Below are 20,956 nucleotides of genomic sequence, written 5' to 3'. Positions count from 1 at the left end.
ATATAATTTTTTCACACAAAGAAATAAACAATTTACACAATTTTCAATACAAGAGTGCACCTTTTAATGGTATTTTTCATTATAACTCCAAAAATAAAAATACTTTGTCTAAAATGAACTGATCATACACCAATACTGTTTTTGAAAATTAAACTATGTACAAACTTGTATAGCACTACTTTTGTAACCATAAACATACATTTTCTTTTCATCAATATTACAGCTTAAAATTTTTTTTAAAGGTGACTTTTTTTCTAATGTGAATATTAAAATAGGCTTAAATATCCTCTTTATTAGAAACAAAAAGTTTATATGAAATATAATTCATAAAGTTCACATGTATAAAAAATAATGAAAAACTTCCCCATAAGTGCTTCTTTGCTTGAAATACTGTAGTTTTTGAGAAACAGTTAGGCCCAAATTTATTAAGCTGCAACATTTGTCTGTGTTTAGCACATTTTTGTGCAAACTAGCTGGGTCCAATTTAGCCCTATATAGGACTCTTTCTCTGTACACAGATACACTGTAGTATAATACGGAAGTGTAAGGTCCAATTCTATTAAGCTATCCCTTTGAAAATAGTGCCATGATTTTTCTTCTAAGCAAACATTTTCAAGGAACCATGTCACAAACTATACATTAAACTGTATTTTTGCTGGTAATATATATGCTAAGTAATTTTTGTGCCGAGTAACTTAACAAGGTCATGGGCCTTATTTAAAAAAAATGTAAACAGACATTCTTTCTAAACCCAACCATATTTCACACTGCTAAACCATAATAAGCAAACTAGCAAAACGCATCTAGCTTGTCAGCAGTTCTTTTTATCAGATATGACATAACAATGCAAGTACAAATCCATCCATCTGAAAATAAATGCATATAAATAGATAATTTGTTGTGGAAAATTGAGACAAAGCATAACAATTTGCTTAGCACAGAATTGTTTTTGCTTAAAATATATGGGTAACCAGCTAATGAATACTTTTTTTTGTACTGTGCCCGGTTCCCTGCTAACACTTGTGTTTAGCAAACCTTTCTCCTTTAATAGCTTTATACAATTATTGTGCGTAGGAGTTTTAACAGAGGGAGGAAGTTCATCACATTGAAGAGTCCCCCCTGCCTGACTGCATTGCCCCAGCTATAGGTCAGATGTACTTTGTGTATCCGGGGGGAGGATGTCCACTGAGTAGTGCAGCTTCTTGCTCTTGACCCAGCTGAAGCTGTTGTCAAAGACGGCAACATCTGAGGGAAACAAATTTGGAAAAATATGTATAAATAAATCTGTTTCATAGTGAGTTGTGGTGCAGCATGAACTCAACTCACATATTCTATTTTTTTGCATCCCTGTGGAGACATATTTTGTTCTTTTCTTTGTCCCTGTAGTTGAATCTTACAATGAGTTTTTACACAAAGTTTCTTGTGGAGCACCCCAGTCTTTAGAATTCCCCTATTTGGAGACCTTTTCTGTTTTGTTCTCGGTCGCCGTACAGTAGTGAAAATGGAATTTCATTGGATGGCACTTTTAAACGGTGTGGGTCCTAAATGCTAAAAGTTAATCTGCCACTAACTTACTTTGGGAGGCTATCCTTACTCCTAGCTGAGAAGCTGAACGATCTACCATTTTTCAAACCGCATTCATGCAAGAGTGCTTTTGGCAGCGAGCCACTCAGAGCCCAGCCAGAGATTGAAAGTGTTTGACTATGAGACAAAACCATTATCCTCTTTTGTTTGTTTGACATCTTGTAAGGATACTCACATGTTCCAACTTGGTCACATTCCATAACGCCACTTTCTGGAACCATATGGCATGAGAAACGAGAAGTTGCGATGACTTCAACCAATTTGCTTTTGCCGTCTGGTGAGGTTTCCTTACGGTAGACTCCGAATCCAATGTCGTCTTTTTCTGTCAGAAACTCCCAGCTGAGGAAAAACAAAAAATCCATAATGTTAACAGAGAGATAATGTTTAACACCATTATAAGGCTAGATAAAGCACCATCATGACCCAAGTATTCCAATTACATTAAGTTTGCATTGTTTTGGCTGGTGCCAACTCAATTTTTGCTAAGCATAGAAATTTGTCAAGCAGTATTTTTCTGCTTGAAGAAGTTGGTCCAGGGTCTTTAGAGACCGTAGCACCAAGACTAAAAACATACCGAAGGCCAGAGGACGGTTCAGTCACCTCAAATGGTAGTTCCAGCTTAGCACCGTACCCTACGGTAACCTTCTTAAGGTTACTGGAGCCCGATAAATGCTGCTCTTTCAAGTAGTAGGACTTGGGTATCTTTCCTCCAGATCGAATCTGAAGAAAAGAAACGATGGATGAAAATATTATAGTTTGAAGTCGAACGGGGGAAAAAAAATGGCGAGATTTGAATCAACAACCTCCTGTGAGGGATGCCGACACTATACCAACTGATCTATCCAGTCCTGTGTGGGCTGTTTCCATATTTGTCAATATCTTTGTTCGAAGGTTTAGAATCAATATAACTGTTTACTGCTATGTAGCCACGCAGGGATCATCACGGCAGCCTAGGACCCTCAATTTGTTAAGATTTTTAAAAATTCATCTTCTATTTGTTTATTTTAGATATCAAATATTAACCACAAGAGACCGGGAAAATTTAAATTGATTTGAGGTTCAAAACAGAAGAAATAACTGGAGGGAGTTTGATTTTTTTTTTTTCATTCACATGACTTTATCTCCTCAACCCATAATGGACAAAAAGTCAAAAAGTTTTTGCAGATTTGATGAAGTCTAGCTTTAGATGAGTGGTAAATGTACTTAATGTTACGCTTGAACCCCTTTGAAACCTTTCATGCTTTTTTTTGCAAACCAGTTGCAATATTCCAACGTTGTAAATCTTGTTGCTATTTCTTCTCTTAAAAGGAAGCGGGCGGGGACGCTAAACATATTTGTTCATTATTTGGCCTTATACCTAGTCCTGTTTGACATTCACTTGGAAACCAATTTGGTCTGATGATTTTCCCAGGGGCCTGGGGATTGAGGCTCAGCAGATAAATCCCAAACCTCTTTGTTCAATTGATAAAGATGGCTTAAATAGATTTTGAAATTAGGGAAAACAAAAGAAGAAAATACCACTGTGTTGCCAATTTGGTGGGGGGGGGGGTTTCAGAGTAAGGGGCCATTCAGAATAGTTGATTTCAAATAATTTTGATTTTGTTTTCTCTCTCGAAATTGTAAGTCAAAGGAAATAACTCAACATCGAAACAGTTTATGTATTTAAAAAAAACCAAACAAGCAAGATGATGAAAAATTACCCAGCTGGCCAGGTTTCGTCATCATTCCTGTCTAAACTACAAAGTTGTTTGTTTAAGCCAGGAAAAGCCATTGAAAAACGACTGGTGTTTGAAACTTTTAACCACAATTATTTGTTCTTCAGTGTATATCTTATCTAAAGAAGCCTGTGTGTGTCAGTTTGAGGTGGGTGGTTCAAAACAATTTCGGAAAAGAAAAAAAATTGCTCCCAGCTATTTTGAAAAAATAAATAAATAAAATAAACAAGGTAGGTATTTAAGCGGTACCTTTGCACTACACTTTGGGTCCCCATCATGTACAGCTGTGCCTCCATAATGCTTTGGTAACTGGTCTGGGTTAATAAACTCCAGTAGTTTACTTTGGTAATTACCTGTAAACAACAACGTGATGGAAACAAATAACAAACTGTAATTTATTATTTATTTAATTAAATAATTAAAGCAAGTTCGACACAAACAAGGCTAAAGGCCACTCTTGGTATTAAGGGGCTAAAGAATCAAACATTTAAGAAGAAAATAACTCAGGGGAGAAACAAGAAGGAATTAGTATTCCTATTTAAAAAGTCAAGATTGTGGCGCAACTTTTTTTTTGTAGGTTCATACCTACTACAAATGTTTTAGTAAATTTGTCAAGGAATCTAAAAAGATTGTTGTCCTTTCACACAAACCTCTTTTTTAACAATTCCTATGAAACAAAATTTGCCAGGATTTTTGTGGTTTTTTTTCCTTAAAGTGGGTTTTTTTCCTGCAGTGCTAACAAAAATTATTCCTGCTAAAATATTTAGTTTTAACAAAACTTAACTGAACTTAAAAGAATTTATAAAGCGCATTGGCACTGTTTCAAAGCGCTGTACAGTCAATGGTTGTACATTCTCCAAGTTGAACAATACTAGGAGTTATTTCTGTTTCATAAGTCAATATAAAGGTTGTTGTTGTTGCTGCTGTTTGTTTTGGAGCATCATGGCTGACAGGTCATTCAACCCTAGCCTGGCTGGTTATCTGTCATTGTGCAAGATTCTTCACAACAACTTTGCTAATAGTCCTATCGATTGAACATTTATGCCCTAGGACCCCTGCATGCACCATAGCACATGTAAGAAAACCCTTAAAGGAACACGTTGCCTTGGATCGGACGAGTTGGTCTATTTAAAGCGTTTGAAACCGTTTGTTATGAAATGCATTATGGTTAGAAAGATGTTTTAAAAGTAGAACATAATGATCCACACAAGTATCACTCAAAATTGCACGGTTTTCCTTTTACGTCGCGAACTATCACGGTCGGCCATTTATGGGAGTCAAAATTTTGACTCTCATAAATGGCCGACCGTGTTAGTCGACGAGGTAAAAAGAAAACCACACAATTTCGACGCATATTTGTGTAGATCATTGTATTATACTTTTACAATATCTTTCTAACCATATGCATTTTATAACAAACGGTTACAAACGCTTTTTATAGACCAACTCGTCCGATCCAAGGCAACGTGTTCCTTTAACGTCATGGAATAGTAGTTTTCAATTAAATACAATTCAATAGATTAGTGCATGTAAGAAAACCCTAAGCGTCATGGAATATTAGTTTTCAGTTCAACACTTTTGACTCAATCAATCGTTAGAGCTAATAAAGAATAGGGGATTTAAGTGACCACTCAGAAGTCAATGTTACAAAAATGAAAAAAAAAAATTCTTCAAAATTGTTTTTACATCGGTCCTACCCAACCCCAAATTTGATTTTTAAATATTAAATTGAGATATTTTAGGGTATATGATATGGATGTCACTGGTGAGTCTACAGAATTTTTGAGGCTTCCAAGCTACAAAGATGTGGAGTTCACTTTGAAGGCATCCTTGGTTTCATCACCGGGAGATAACTATAACAATAACGCTTAACAAATTAATGTACCTTACCTCCACAAAATTTGACTTTGGATCTTGTATCAACACTGAGAAATGGCTTGAAGAGGTTGTAACCAACGGACACCATGGAGGGAGCTGTAGTACCAAGGAAAGATTTCTTTAACAATTTCTGAAAAACACTTATTATGCGCACATATCCACCGATAGAGTGCCCTTCAAAAGTACAATGTAATAAAAACTCACAAAAAACTTACAAATACGGAAAATGATGATAATTTTTACAATGATGTAGAAAAGGCCTGAGACATCAATAAATGAGTTTGCCAATTTACTATTTTCCAGTAGTAAATTACTTAAGAATTTAGCCAGTTAAGTTTCCCTTGTGGTTTATTTACTTGAATTCAAATTTGCATCCCTCCCCTTTGATGCCGCTACCCAGGTTGTATCCCAAACTTGGGTGTGGTACCTGGCTATAGAAAGTAACAGGTTGTAAAGCTTCTGACTGGCACCAACAACAGTCAAGTTTGAAGTCCTGCTCCGGTGACTTTAGTTAATTGTTCAACCCAAAATGATTTTCTTTTTCATGACAAAATACCTGCAGAACCTATATAATAACCTAATATAATCTTTTAAAACAAATTAATCGCAACCAATCATGCTGAGAATCAGTTCTTGCTGAGGTAAAATAATATCATCTTTAAGAAAAACAGCCTTTGCAAATAAAGAGCAATAAAGCACAAAAAAACAACCATTGTGGGATATTTTTTTGGTATGCTCAGCTAGTTTTGTGCATAAGCAGCTCTATGAAATTGGGCCTAGGCTAATCATGAAAGTAAAGAATCCATACCATTGATGACAATACACCGTTTGAGTGTCTCTGGATAGTTGGCTTCAAACTGGTTGAGTACCTCAAAGTAGACATTAAGGAAGGGCATCCATAGGTGTCCAACGCCCACCTGATCCAGGTCAAGGATCATGGTCAGATCGTCGATTCTACGACCATGCTGTAAAAGGTTCAAGGTTAAAGGTTAAGGTTCAAGGTTGAGTACCTCAAAGTAGACGTTAAGGAAGGGCATCCATAGATGTCCAAGCCCCACCTGATCCAGGTCAAGGATCATGGTCAGATCGTCGATTCTACGACCATGCTGTAAAAGGTTCAAGGTTAAAGGTTAAGGTTCAAGGTTGAGTACCTCAAAGTAGACATTAAGGAAGGGCATCAATAGATGTCCAAGCCCCACCTTATCCAGGTCAAGGATCATGGTCAGATCGTCGATTCTACGACCATGGTCAGATCGTCGATTCTACGACCATGGTCGATTCTACGACCATGCTGTAAAAGGTTCAAGGTTAAAGGTTAAGGTTCAAGGTTGAGTACCTCAAAGTAGACATTAAGGAAGGGCATCCATAGATGTCCAAGCCCCACCTGATCCAGGTCAAGGATCATGGTCAGATCGTCGATTCTACGACCATGGTCAGATCGTCGATTCTACGACCATGGTCGATTCTACGACCATGCTGTAAAAGGTTCAAGGTTAAAGGTTAAGGTTCAAGGTTGAGTACCTCAAAGTAGACATTAAGGAAGGGCATCCATAGATGTCCAAGCCCCACCTGACCCAGGTCAAGGATCATGGTCAGATCGTCGATTCTACGACCATGGTCAGATCGTCGATTCTATGACCATGGTCGATTCTACGACCATGCTGTGAAAAGGTTCAAGGTTTAACGTTCAAGGTTCAAGGTCAAGTACCTCAAAGTAGACATCAAGGACAGGCATCCATAGATGTCCAAGCCCCACTTGATCCAGATCGTCGATTCTACGACCGTGCTGTGAAAATTTCAAGGTTCAAGTTTCAAGGTTTTGCTTAATCTGTTGCCCCACTCAGTTTTTGCTTAGCAAAGATATTTGCTATGCAGTATTTCCTGCTTAACAGCTTAAGCTAAGCAAACTAAAACTATGCTAACCAGATGTAACTGATACATCCTTGTCATTATTGTTAAGCAGGGACTTGCTAAGCAGTATTTTCTGCCTAACAGCCTCATGAAATTAAGCCCAGTACAAGTTGTACTTTTCCCCTTATACCTTTTCCGTCTGTTCCCTGAATCTCTGTAAGATAGCTTCACATGTCCGTAGTTCGTTCTTCATGATGTCCGCCTGGGTACTAGAATAGATGATACCTTTACAGTCGATTCTGCCGTAAGCTTCGTAGTACACAGGTCTGCCCTCTTTGTCCTCTCCAAATAGACCCCCGATCATGTATTTCTCCAAGACCTGGGGTGGATTTCACAAAGAGTTAAGACTAGTCTTATCTTGGCACTATGCCTTAAGCTTTTTAGTAACTCCTAGAACTAGTCCTGAGTTAGAAAATTGACCCCCGAGGTGGATTTCACAAAGAGTCAAGATTATTTTTATCTCGAGTTAGGACGGGTTACTCGTCTTAACTTGGCACTATGCCTTAAGTTTTTAGTAACTCCTAGGACTAGTCCTAAGTTAGAAAATCGACCTCTGGGGTTAATTTCACAAAGAATAAAGACTAGTCGAGTAAGGACGAGTTACTCGTCCTAACTTGGGACTATGCCTTAAGTTTTTAGAAACTCCTGGGACTAGTCCTATAAGTAAGGCCTATCTTTGGGAAATCGACCCGACACAAGGTTTTCACTGCATCTGACTCCATGGTTGTTTTAAACTTAACCTAAAATCACTCATTTCATCATTCAGTGGCATTTTTTTTTAGAACAGACACAGGTCAGGTTGGTGTTGTGGTATCTTGCCTTCCTTTTACCAATGGGGCCCCGGTTCAAATTCCACCGGGGGCGCTATTCAGATTGGGTTTGGTGGAAGAAGGTATAGATGGAATTGATTCTGGTTTTGTAAAAAAATTAATCTGGTCATTCAAGTAAAATTTCCGATCAACATGTACAGGTCCTTCAGATTAGAGCGCTGATGTTGGCCCTTAATTTCAGTTCCTGTGATTCTTTTTTGTACAGCATAATACGACAAATGTTTCGTTATGAGATGTGTCCTATAACACCGGATCTCTGTAAAGAATCCCCCCCCCCCAGCAAAAAAAAAGTTGGGGTGTATTTTGTTTTGATCACCCTAATCACTTTACCTCAGGAGCTTTCCATTCATTCCTGATGTAATCAATGTTCCATTCTTTGCAGAAATTCACATGCTGTGGGTGTAAAATAAATTACAAAAGATTTGCTTATTTTTATTATTTTGAACTTACACTACAGGATTGGTAGCTGACCAAATAGTCGCAGACGGTGTTAATATCTTTCGTGACCAACCATGCATACACATTAAATAACAAACCTGTGGAAACTTTGGGCTTAATCCATTGTGTGAGTCAGGGGAAAATAGTAATAAAAAAACGTACACAATTTTCAGTATGTAAATACATTGTCCTAAACCAAAATCAGCTGCTGTGTTTTTTTTCAAATAGGGTTTCAGAAATCATTTTTTTCTCAAAATATGTCTTAATTATGTATAGAGGGAAACATTTCACTGAGAAAATTTGTTGTCAAAGATATTGACAAAATAGGGAGACTGCATAGCTCAGTTGGTAGAGCGCTGGCAAGTTAATCCGAAGGTCATTGGTTCGAATCCAACTCTAGTAATTTTTTCTTTGTTCACCGCCCCCCCCCCCCAAAAAAAAAGCTTTTCTCTCATTTTGATTCTGATCTTGTATAGAAATAAATATGGTCCAGTAAAGTTTCAAGGCAACATGTACAAGTCATGCAGTCTTGAGGATTTCCCTCTTAATTAGAGCCCTGAAGTAATTTGCCCTTGAGTCTAATTCTTTGGGAATTTATTTTTGTGAAGCACATTATGACAATTCCACCACACACACAAAATTTCAGGCCAGGTGTAGACCTATAATAAGACTGTTCACAACAAAATCACAAACTAATTTTTTGAGATTTTTAAAGTTGCCTAATTTCATAAACTTACATTGCGCAACATACTGTCAGCCTTTTCAAGATTGAAGGACCTGGCTGAAAAATAATAATAGTAATAATTCCCGTCTGTTTAAGAAAAAAATTAATTCCCTTTATTTAAAAAAAATATAGTTTTTATAATATTTTGTCATCTTTTTTTTCACATAAATACAATTTACAACAAGTTTTGAGATGGGCCCATTTCTTCAAATCAAAAAGTGAAGAAGAAAAATTTAACAGTAAAATCTTCTTTCAGTATATCACATTATTTTTTCTTTCATTGCCTGCGTTATTTCCAGCAGCTGATTTCACAAAACACTAGGATTCATCTCGAGTTAGGAAGAGAAACTCGTCCTTACTTATAGGTTCAATGCATCCTAACGTCTATGGATAAAGAACTTTTAAGTTCTACACCATAGATGTTAAAAATTGTCCTAAGATTAATCCTAAGTTAGGAAGAGTTTGGTGAAATCATCTGCTGGCTCTGTGGCTCATTGTAAAGATCAAAGAGTAGTGCAGATTAAATCAATAATTATTTACATTCCTTTATTTTTATCACAATAACACTGATAAAGAGTAATAAGTGGAGCCTGTGTAACAGGACAACCAGATTAAGTTTTTGTTTGTTTTTGCACTTTAAACAAATTGTGAACACACTTCACATGGATGACACAGGTTAAAGTTTTGAATTGCTTCTTTGAAGGACACCCCCAAACATACATATTGACAAGATAGGGAGACCACCACAAGATAGCTGAACATCAGCACATAATTCAGGCTTGATACTTGGCTCCTTGGGGAAAAGTAGCAAAAGTTGATTGAGACAAGGGCTGACATACAAGCTATTTAGAAACAGTTTTACTAATTTTTCTTAGTGCCAAACAAATGGGAAATCAGACTTAATAAATAGGAAAAATATCATGCCTGATTAATCTGGAAGTCATAGGTTCAAATCCCCTCTAGTAAAGTTTTCTTTATTCAACCGAAAATTAATGAAGTTTTTTTTTCAAAACAAACCTCGAAGCCAGCGAAGAAGATTGTGATCGTCATCCTCAATTTGCGGAAGAATATCAGACACTTTCTCCCGGAACTAAGTAAGAGAAATATATGGATACAAAAAAGATTTTTTTATAATTTTGTTATTATAGGTTTCATGTAATTTTCAATTTCCGATGAATCTCTGTACAAATAAGCTTGTTCAAGTACAAATTTCAATATGGCCGGTTAAGCAGCACTAAAACAAAATTCTGCTGATCAAAACTTATTTAGCAGGATCAAAATCAAGGATGGTGCATGTGACAAGGCAACTTGGCTGGTAACTCTGCTAAGCATAGTTTAATTGTGCTTAATTAGTTTTTGTGCCTAAGCAGCCTTATGAAGTTGGGCCCAGTTCTAAAATTCTTGTAGCTCGGAACTGTCACTGAACCAGATTTTTTTGATTTTTTTTTTTCACTCAGAACCTTCACAAATGTCTTTCGTCCTTTACATCTTATTTGCTGAACTTTAAGGGAATGTATATAAATGATAACGTTCAAACTAATGATCTGAAGAAAAAACCTCAACACAACATCATTCAATACGTTCAAGAAACTTCTGAAAGCCAATTTGTTTTTAGGAGACCTACCAGTACCATCAATGACTTATTTATTTCTTCTGTGCCTCAGCGCCTTTGTGCAAACCTTGGATTAATATAGGCACTTCATAAACTATTTATGATTGATTGATTGGTTGGGGCATTCTTGCCTATTGCTGAAATTGCTGGACTAAGCTCATAGTCCCACTGTGTCTTTGGTCAATGTGTAGACAGGTTCTTATTTTGGTATTCCTTGTCAGAAATAAGAAACCAGTTTCGTAGAGAACTTGTCTTGCAAGAAAGTGCAGTGGTGTGCCCTAGTGTTTGCTCCAAATTGATAGCATGTTGGCAGAAGATTCCACCGCATCACTCTATAAATACTAACAACAGAAGAAAATTATATTACCCTGGACTAGTATTGTCAGAAGATTAAAAAAGAATTAAAAAAAAAAACATAAAGACAAACACTTACCAATTTCAAGGTCTCCTCCTGCTTTGGACTTAAGTCTCCGACACGCCCACTCATTCTCCCCCTGAATTAATTGAAGTTCTAAATTTCAAAGAAAAAACAGGAAAACTTTGTGAATATAATAATTTGTTTCTCCTTCTAAAAGAAAAAAAACAGGTAGCTGAAAAAGCAAATGTCTGTACAGCACATGAAGTTGTTTTTGTTTAAACTATAAGAACTTCATACTAAATCAAGGGCAGTTCAAATGGATGGAAGCCAGCTATCTTATCTTTTTTATTATTGTATAACTTCACAATATTAGACTCTGAAGTCCAAAGGTTTAATAACAAAGCAGAGATAATAACCTCTTGTGAGACCAAATGATGCCCAAAACCAAAAATGTTGACTAGAAAATAATTGCTAAGACTTAAATGTCGACAGGACACCACAGCTGTACAACAGTGCAAACAGGTTGGCAGGTAACCTACTTCTGCTTAGCAAGATTTGTGTGCACTTAGACAGGATTTCTAAACCAACATTATGATTAGTTTGATGCTCGAAACGTCATCATTGCAGATAACTTTTAACAACCGCACAATCAAACAGTGTTTATATCATCTTATTTAATACCTTTTCAGAGAGTATCTGAAACATGACATCATCGAACTGTTTGGTTCAAACATATTGTTTGAACCAAACGTCATCAAAGGTTTTTGAACTTGAAGGCAAACAGCGCCACTATTACAACCCTTTTAGTGACCTGTAGTTCATTGATTTTGGTTTTACCCTAATACACCAACAAGTGTTGGCACTGTATACTCGGTACTTTCCCAAGCTCTGTGAAAAAAACCACAGGGCATATATTATTACTCTGGTGGGATATGAACCCACAACCTTTGCAATGGGAGACTTTCTGGGACGATAGAGGGCAGCAGACTTACCGGGTAAATCCATTGTTCTCAGAATTATGCGCATGTTCAGAACTACGTAAACAATGGAAACTTACCCGGTATGTCTGCTGCCACCTAGCGTTGGAAAGTCTCCTATTCTACAACAGTGTCTTACCAAGACTTGTATAGTTCATTTACCATTTTCATAAGGACTCTGTAAATTGGAAAATCCATCAGTGAATCACAACTGAGTTTACCTTGACCTTGGAACCAACCTGACCTCCATTAGCCTTTTTGAAGCAGCACTATTAGGTTTGTGTAAACTTGTCTGTATACACCCAAACCAAACAGTGCACTCCTACAGTATACACTATATCTCAAGTCAAGGCTAACTGAACTGCATGAATGGCCTCACTGTAACTTAAAGGAACACCTTGCCTTGGATCGGTCGAGTTGGTCTTTGAAAAGCGGTTGTTACCGTTTGTTATGAAATGCATGGTTGGAAAGATGTTATATAAAGTAGAATACAATGATCCACACAAGTATCACTCGAAATTGCGTGGTTTTCCTTTCACCTCGGCGACAAACACGGCCAGCAATTTACGGGAGTCAAATTTTTGACTCCCATAAATGGCCGACTGTGTTAGTTCGCAAAGTAAGAAGAAAACCACACAATTTCGAGGCAAATGTGTGTGGATGATTGTATTCTACTTTTAAAACATCTTTCTAACCATATGCGTTTTATAACAAACGGTTACAAACACTTTTAATGGACCAACTCATCCGCTCCAAGGCAATGTGTTCCTTTAATAAAAAGCCCTGTACAATACAAAGACCAGAGAAATAACGGGACACAAAAAGTAGCCAATACAAAAGGTGATTATATAGAACTTCTCTGCATTGTTCCTTCAAGCTGAGAAGGTATCTCAATACACCTCCATGGGTTAATGAACTTCCAATGGAGTGTTTGATGCCCATGCCAGAACCTTACATTTAAAGGAGCTATGTGATGATTGCAATGGTTTCTTTTAAAGTTGTTTCGATTAACAAAGGTTTCATAATTTTTACAATTTTTTACATTGTCTGTTTTATTATGCCCCGAAGCTATGCCTGTATATTTCAGAATTAGTATTTGTAGGAGCTATAATGTGATGATTGTATTTTGTTATATTTGCATAGCTCGGATATCAAAGGTTTCATAAATTTTACAAAAATATTTTGGGTTTTGTTGTCTGGTCCTGACCTGACATAAGTTGGTATAAAACCAATTAATGTTCTATGAAGCATGAAATAGGGAGAGTAATCAGACATATCCCTTTATAGTTAAATCCCTGGAGGAGCTACCAAACCAATTGTATGCCCCATGTTATTATGTTTTTATGAGCTTCTGTTTACATAAGGCCCTCAGTGCATTTAATAGGATAGTTTGACAGAAACGGAACTGAACGGTAAAATGTGAAGCCTTTATCTAATTGTTCTTTTTATTGTTCACACATTAGTGTGGCAGCTTTTTTTTTATAAGTGTTCATATTTCTAAAGGAGAATCAATAAGAGAAACACAGGCCTGGAATTTTAACCTTACAATACAATGCCATTTTTTATTTGGACAAATTTGAAAGTCTTGTAGAACCTTTTGAAAGGGCAAGACCGCCAACAACCCACTGGCGGCAACAGAAGCCATCAATGCCACAACACAAGATTTGAAAGGAAAATAAATATTATGGCAACTATAGCAGTCAATAATACTGGACTGGAGTGAAACCAAAAAATGGTGTTGTTGTAACTTAAAAAAAAATGATGTTTTTTTGTTTTTTACTTTAAAATGTTGACAACTGTTGGAATACCAAAACGCGAATACCCTTTAAAAAGTACTTCCAGCAAACCTAACAAAGAAAAATCAAGTGTACTTTTATATACCTACTAAAACAAATATGATCAACCAAAAAAAATAGACCAAGATTTAAAAAATGCACAAAAATATAAAAACAATACAACCAGTTCTGCAAATTACACATAATGGGGAAAAAGTCAACATAATCTGCTTAAAATATAATAATATACATGAACAAATTAAACGTTCTTTGCCAGGAATGGAAAGTTAAGTATCAGAGTTTATTGGTAAGAATTTTATAGGTGCGTGCTGTGCATTGAGCCACTCAATACCTTATAGAAAAATAACAGCCTGGTGTCCTTGGGTAAAATGCAAGGTAGGCCCACACCAAGTTCTCAAGGCAGTGCACTCTGGAATAGGGCTTATAATAGAACTACATTGGTAGCTGGTGCAGTTTGTTATTGTCAAAAATGGTTATTGATGAATGGCTGGTACTACGCTATGAAACGAAAGGCTGAAGGAACAAAAAAGGGATTTCTTTTGTGTGACAATACCATGGCTTCCTGCAGTGGCAATTAGTATTGTGAGCTAAAGAGACCACTGCAAATAGGATAATCTTCTCTCACTCATCTGGGCACTGTTAATAATCTACAAAGTTTAGGATACAAATGTTAAGATACACCGAGTGACTGGAGGATACTGGTCTTTAATAATATTACCAAAAGTATGCCCAGCGTTTAAAAAGGGATGTTGAACTTTATTTCCCTAGGTTAATTATAATCTCCCAAAGAGTGATAAGCCAACCTTTTGAAGTGAGGAGGTCAGGTTGCCCGTAATGACTCACAAACTAAAAGTTATAATTTCCTTACGAAGTTGGTATTAATCAGAAGCATGTCCATTTAAGAAACCATTCCCTTCGAAAGGAATGTAGTTTTAGAGAAAGCGATTCAAAGCAATATTCTTCCACGTGGATACATTATATTCATAAATAACAGCTCCAGATTTTCAGTGATATCACACTAAAACGCTTAAAGGCAGTGGACACTATTGGTAATTGTCAAAGACCAGTCTTCTCACTTGGTGTATCTCAACATAATGCATAAAATAACAAACCTGTGAATATTGAGCTCAATCGGTCATCGAACTTGCGAGATAATAATGAAAGAAAAAAACACCCTTGTCACACGAAGTTGTGGGCGTTAAGATGGTTGATTTCGGGACCTCGAGTTCTAAATCTGAGGTCTCGAAATCAAATTCGTGGAAAATTACTTCTTTCTCGAAAACTATGACACTTTAGAGGGAGCCGTTTCTGACAATGTTTTATACCATCAACCTCTCCCCATTACTCGTCACCAAGAAAGGTTTTATGCTAATAATTATTTTGAGTAATTAAATTACCAAAAGTGTCCACTGTCTTTAAATATCTGTAACCTTGGTCCGAGGAGAGAAAACATAATTCTGAAGGTCGAACGATGCCCACAAGTAAAATAGTATTTCTGAGCGAGTTCGCAATGTTCCCATTGACCGTCGCTAAAACAAATGAGGATCATGCAGAAAAGAACGAGGTAGATACTTAACTAACTTACCAATTAACAAGTTCGACTCAAACTTCGAGTCAACATCGATACGAACTTCCTCTGCCTGGAGTTTGTAACTTTTTGTACGGAATGTCACCGTATCTGCTTTGACATCCCGCCCCTGGCGCATCACGCAGGCACATCACGCAAGCACAAGAGGGCGCCCTATGTGAATTATTATTTTTCATCAGGGGTAGGGAAAAAGAATGAGCCAAGTTAGAAACCGGAAACTTGCACTTGCTCCTTTTCTGAGTCCATCCATTCCTGGACTGTTCAGCTAGCTCTATTCAAACTGAATTAACTGGCTTTGCATAGGCATAAATTGTTTGAATAGAAATCAAATCCATTTATTAGTGAGTTTATTAAAAAAAAAAAAAAATAACCAGAGAAGATAATAATTAGCTGTTGCACAATCAACCTACCAACAATATAGGACCTGTGGTATTTCCGTAAACAATAGTTTATAACTCTAAATCTGTTTAGGCTTTGAACAAGAAAGACTCGAGCTGCTCTGGTCGAAAGGTCATGACGTTTGTTAGCCTGACGCGTACGTCAGCCTAACAACTATTTTTTTGCATACAAAATAACCAAACAACAAATTATATTTTGTGTAATTGCTGTGTAATTGATTGTTTCAAAAAACACTTCTAAATATAAACAGTATTCTTTTGTATTATGTTCAGGACAGGTGCGGGTTGTCTTGGATTATTATAATTAACTTTTAACCAATGGCGTTCGTCCACGTGCCTGAGACAAGTATTGCGTGCTTCGTGCTGCGCGCGCAGGGTAGGTTGAGTTGGTTGCGTCATCAACAATGACGTTTGGGGATTCCCCCATCCAGGGCGCGCACTACAGCATAGAGCGCAAAGGATATAATGCACTGCAAGTGCAATATCAAGGGTATTTAATATTAATATTGCATTTTAGACGGACGGACTCGAATTTTATACGGCTTGAAATGAAAATACACAGTTTTCAACGCAAATCCACGCCTCCTTTCTTCATTTGATGGGAACTGCTTGCAGCCTGATAGCAGACGTGTCTTCGTGACTGTGACTGTGAGTAATATTGTTGACATTATTTGCAAGTAAATAATATATGAATCAAAGATTTAATTGTTCATGGGTGATGCAATGTTTTTGTAATGTACCTCGATCCGTGACACGTCATTTTGGTTTGTCTCGGAGAGGCATCGAAGTTTAGGCCTACCTGCGGTTTTCGTGACTACAATTACCTATCATGATCGATGGATGATGGAGGGCTCGCCATAGGAGTTGTGGAAGCCTTGTAGTTCTGTGAAACTGGCAAATGTATACATTTAGCTCACTACTAGGACGTCATCTGTCATTGGCAATTCATGAATTCTACGAGGGATGAAGAAAGCCCCACCACGCAGGGCTAGGGTACCATTCTCGTGGCGATGCGAGTCGGAGTTGGCCACACAAGTGGTGAGAACTGGTACCATTTTGGGGTCAAATCATGCACATCTTTGACCAGGGCTATATAACTTTTGAATTGTGCTATTAATCCCTCCTGGACAGTCACCTGTGTCACTTTACCAGAACAAAAATACTCCTTGTTTTTGAAGTCAATACATGTAACTTGGCAAACAACAATCAACATCGTAGCTTTTAGATAAATATAGTTCATCAGCACGTTAACTTCATTCTCAGTAATTGAATTTATATACAGCAATTACCAGTGTTTTTGTTGTAAATAAGTCGAATCAAGGACTGACCCATTTTCCACACTCATTTTGACCAAAGCAAAAACAGTAGGCCTATCAGTTTTGTACCGATGAATGCCATTTGTTTTTGTCATAACATCTGAAAAAAATTGTGGTCAGATACAGTAACAGTATTTCATTTAATAAAAAAAATTAACAAATTTTTCTTGAAACTTTTGTGAATCATAACGCTAACAGTTAGCATTCATGCATAACAAAAAACATAAAAATTCCAAAACCAATTTTTTTTTTTTACTAATGTCCATAAACCATTAACTCCAGTTCCTGGAAAATAGGATACACATACAGATACCAACACTTGTGTGTGCACGTGACGCGTATCTGACTATCGTATTTTGCACACACGTAAGCAACGGATACAGGAGCTCATACACGCAGTAGAAAAATGGATACTGTTTTGCAGACTTTATTTGTCTTTTTGTCACAGATCAAAAACATTTCCCATAGAATTGCTTTCACTGGTATCGTGCTTGATATAAATTTAGGTTAGAAAATTGTTAGTCATTTGCAAGCAAAACGATGAGAAAATGCAGTATATAAAACACGGGTTCTCTATAGGTCATGCTTGTCGGGAAAAACACTTGTGATGATTGCGAGCGCAATCAAGTGACATCTTGCGGAACAAAATCCAACACGCGGCTGACATGAACGGATACGGTTATCATATCCGTATCTGTATTCTGTATCCGCACGCTTGCCAAACCTCTCTATTACCATTACTGGATGACTGACTGCTGCGTGGTTATTATCATCTTTTTGCATAATCAATTCAAGCATTGAGCGTGCATCTACAAAAAATTCACATTTTAGGAAAATTGTAGCTCTCGATCCTTCTAATGGTCGTCTGTAGACTGGACAGTTACAACACGCCATGGGGTTTAAACGTTTTCAACTTCTTTTTTCAATTATACCAGATTTGCCGTATTTTTGTCTGCATGAGGATAGAATGTCCTTGCACTACGATAGCAGTTTTTTCCTAGGTTGACCAGATAAATAAGAACAATACTACAAACTTTGTTTTGTTCAGCAATCACATATTAATTTGATTCACACAGACCCCCATCAGTAGAATAAAATGCACCCACATTAAAACAGAATTACGCAATTGATTTTTTCATTCCATTATCTCCATTTAATTTTAAATCCTTTAATTACAATAAACTGGGTTTTTTTAAAGACAGAAATTCACACACCCAATATTTAAAAAAACTCAATCCAGCTCCATCACAGCACAGAAATTCACACACCCAATATTTAAAAAAACTCAATCCAGCTCCATCACAGCAAATCCGAACATTAGCGCAACTAACATTTTGTAAAGGAAGCACACACCAATGTTTATAAACAACCCATTCAGTAAATTTAAAAGCCACAGTTTGTGTAGGCGTGATGAAATCTCAGTGTGCGAAAAGGTTATATTTTATAGGCCTACTACATCAACATTGGTGCTTCACTCAGTTGCAGGTTGGGTGGATTTTTAAAAAGCAATGTTGCAACACACAGACTGCAATGCTGGGGAATTCCCAGTATGTCTGCTCATGCGCATAGGCCGACTGGCACATGACAGTGGCAATTCTGATGTAGTCAACACTTGACCCTTGGGTATGTTGAAATCATTGAATAGAATGGGGAAAACCAGTTTTCTATTAAAACCTTAGGATTGAGTCACTGTTATTGAGTGCGCAATATTTACTGCTCGACCATTGATGGGGATGAATGACGAAATTGAAAGTGGGCGTTATTGGGTAGGTTCAACTACAAAGCTAGAATTTACTCTTTTGATAGTGAGTGGTTTTAAAACAAGATTTTCGTGGTTTTTTTTTTAATTGTTTTTTTATTTTACATTCATAAATACCTAAGTTAGTTTCGCTATTCCTATTGGTGGAGAGCGCGTCACATGGGGGGTTTAAACCTTTGATAATGACCAGTAAAAAGTGTTGAAACATGGGCGTGACAGGCCAGCTTGCATCTGTGCTTATAATAAGAGAGCAACAACCGTGACAGTTGTGCCACATCACGCGATACGCGCGATGCGCACAGCAATCTCCTAATAAGGCATTGTTTACCCGAGGGCCTTACCATTTCATAGCTGGAGGGGTGTTGTGTTGAAAGAAATCAATGAACAATTATAATTTTTGCATTTATTTTACTTTTTGACCAAAAAGTGTTGACATTTTTTTGCTGAAAAGGTACTTATGATTGGGAATCAAAGTGTGTTGAATTGGTTTTCAACTAGTGGTTTAAACCAGCCGAGGCCTGGTTCTTGATAATTTACCTCGACTTCGTCTTGGTAAAATTATCAAGAACCAGGCCTCGGCGGGTTTAAACCACTAGTTGAAAACCTCTTCACCACACATTGACTCCCTTATTGTACGACTATCAATTTGTCCTAATGATTTTGTCTTTTCTTATTGTGAGAATGGAAATAATGTTTCAATGAATTGAATTGATTTGTAAGCCATTTTCTCAGTAGTAGGCCCATATGTATTTAATAATGACCTCTACTAATGTTTGTTGTTTCTTTAATTGTAACATCATGGTCAGTGTCAAACTTAAATCAAAAGTTTGCTCTTATTGCCGCTCTTTTGTCAAGCAAAAGCTCAGGCCTAAGTTTACTTTTTTAAATTTTATTTTAATCCTGCAGGGATGCTACCATTTTTTAAACAGTTGATCAGTTTGTGTCTTCCTGATCGTCTTTATTACTGTACTGTTGTGAAGTTAATTAATGAAATGAAACCTTTATTAATTAGTATAGTATTTTGTCTAAGCATTCATCAAAAGAATAATCGCAGTCTTTAAAATTTTGTTGATTTTTCTGCTTCGGGCAATTCAGAATAAACAATGATTACAACTGTTATAAATAATTTGTTTATTGTTTGACATGCACCCACCCTTCAACTTTCATTTTTTTTTTTTTTTTTTTTTAAATATTGAATGGCTTCATAATGTACAGGTCTCCAACTTCAGTAGTTTTCAATGGATTTTATTGGCTTTAGAGGCACCGGACAACTTTGGTAATGTTGTCAAAGACCAGTATTCTCACTTGGTGTATCTCAACATATGCATAAAATAATAAACCTGTGAAGATTTGGACTCAAATGGTTGTCAAAGTTGCGAGAGAATAGTGGAAGAAAAAACCAACCTTGTCGTACAAGTTGTGTGCTTTCAGATGCCTTGAATTCAAATCAAACATTTAAGTGAGAAATTACTTCTTTCTTAAAATGTTACTTCAGAGAGAGCCGTTTTCTCACAATGTTTTACACTATCAACAGCTCTCCATTACTCGTTACCAAAAGTGCCTTTAAAATGTGAGGTGTGGCCTTTTAAAAGAAAATGGGCTTTCATTATTTTATAATGCTTTTTATATGTACACATCATTTGCAACTTTAGTGATAAGAACTTTTTTCTTGTTAATGTTTTTGCCAGATTTGAAAGACTACACTAAAATTTAAGCTGTTCAGTGTTCATCACTCCACATCCACCAAGATGGCACATAGCCAGTCGTCATCCAAGAAAGATAATGAGGTATGTCAATGATTTTAATGGAGGCGACAGAGGCAGTTGCCTCCATGCCCCTTGTCATTGCATTGGTGCCCCTTGAAACATTCTTGGCCTCATAGTTGCTTTTTTAGTGCCCCTTACATCATTTATTACAATTGCAAAAATTGAGTTTCTTTCATAAAGTTCTTTTTGTTTATTAAAAAAACTGCCCTGCCCTTACAAGAACAAAGCATCATAACAGGTATTGCTGATATCTAGCTTTGCCACTGCCCAACACTAGTTGTTAAAACAATATTCAAACAATTTTAA

General features: G+C 36.8%; 2 protein-coding genes across 4 annotated transcripts in view; one reads left to right on the top strand and one right to left on the bottom strand.

Moving 5' to 3' along the window:
• Positions 1 to 114: 114 nt before the first annotated feature.
• Positions 115 to 15,483, bottom strand: LOC117290681 (SEC14-like protein 2). The gene is made up of 12 exons (XM_033772203.1): positions 15,409 to 15,483; positions 11,126 to 11,203; positions 10,098 to 10,170; positions 9,094 to 9,137; positions 8,249 to 8,311; positions 7,219 to 7,407; positions 5,986 to 6,142; positions 5,190 to 5,273; positions 3,549 to 3,652; positions 2,159 to 2,304; positions 1,760 to 1,923; positions 115 to 1,245 (listed from the first exon to the last, which is right to left on the bottom strand). Exons 2-12 carry the CDS (start codon positions 11,177 to 11,179, stop codon positions 1,142 to 1,144), a joined length of 1,182 nt encoding a protein of 393 aa, XP_033628094.1. The 5' UTR covers positions 11,180 to 11,203; positions 15,409 to 15,483; the 3' UTR covers positions 115 to 1,141.
• An 850-nt stretch (positions 15,484 to 16,333) lies between these two features.
• LOC117290950 overlaps positions 16,334 to 20,956 on the top strand; it is a 38,644-nt gene continuing 34,021 nt past the window's right edge. Inside the window, exons 1-2 of one of the 3 annotated variants that reach the window (XM_033772531.1) lie at positions 16,334 to 16,457; positions 20,573 to 20,671. In XM_033772531.1, coding sequence (XP_033628422.1) covers positions 20,633 to 20,671 — 39 coding nt within the window. In that variant the 5' untranslated portion in view covers positions 16,334 to 16,457; positions 20,573 to 20,632. Of the gene's footprint in view, positions 16,458 to 16,659; positions 16,848 to 20,326; positions 20,344 to 20,572; positions 20,672 to 20,956 lie in introns of those variants that run through there. The other 2 variants (XM_033772530.1, XM_033772532.1) reach the window with 2 other exon arrangements.

The sequence above is a fragment of the Asterias rubens genome, chromosome 5 (assembly GCF_902459465.1).
Source record: "Asterias rubens chromosome 5, eAstRub1.3, whole genome shotgun sequence".
In the NCBI taxonomy this organism is placed as follows: domain Eukaryota; kingdom Metazoa; phylum Echinodermata; class Asteroidea; order Forcipulatida; family Asteriidae; genus Asterias; species Asterias rubens.
The sequence above is the reverse complement of the archived record's forward strand: the minus strand, read 5'-3'. Positions and strand labels throughout refer to the sequence as shown.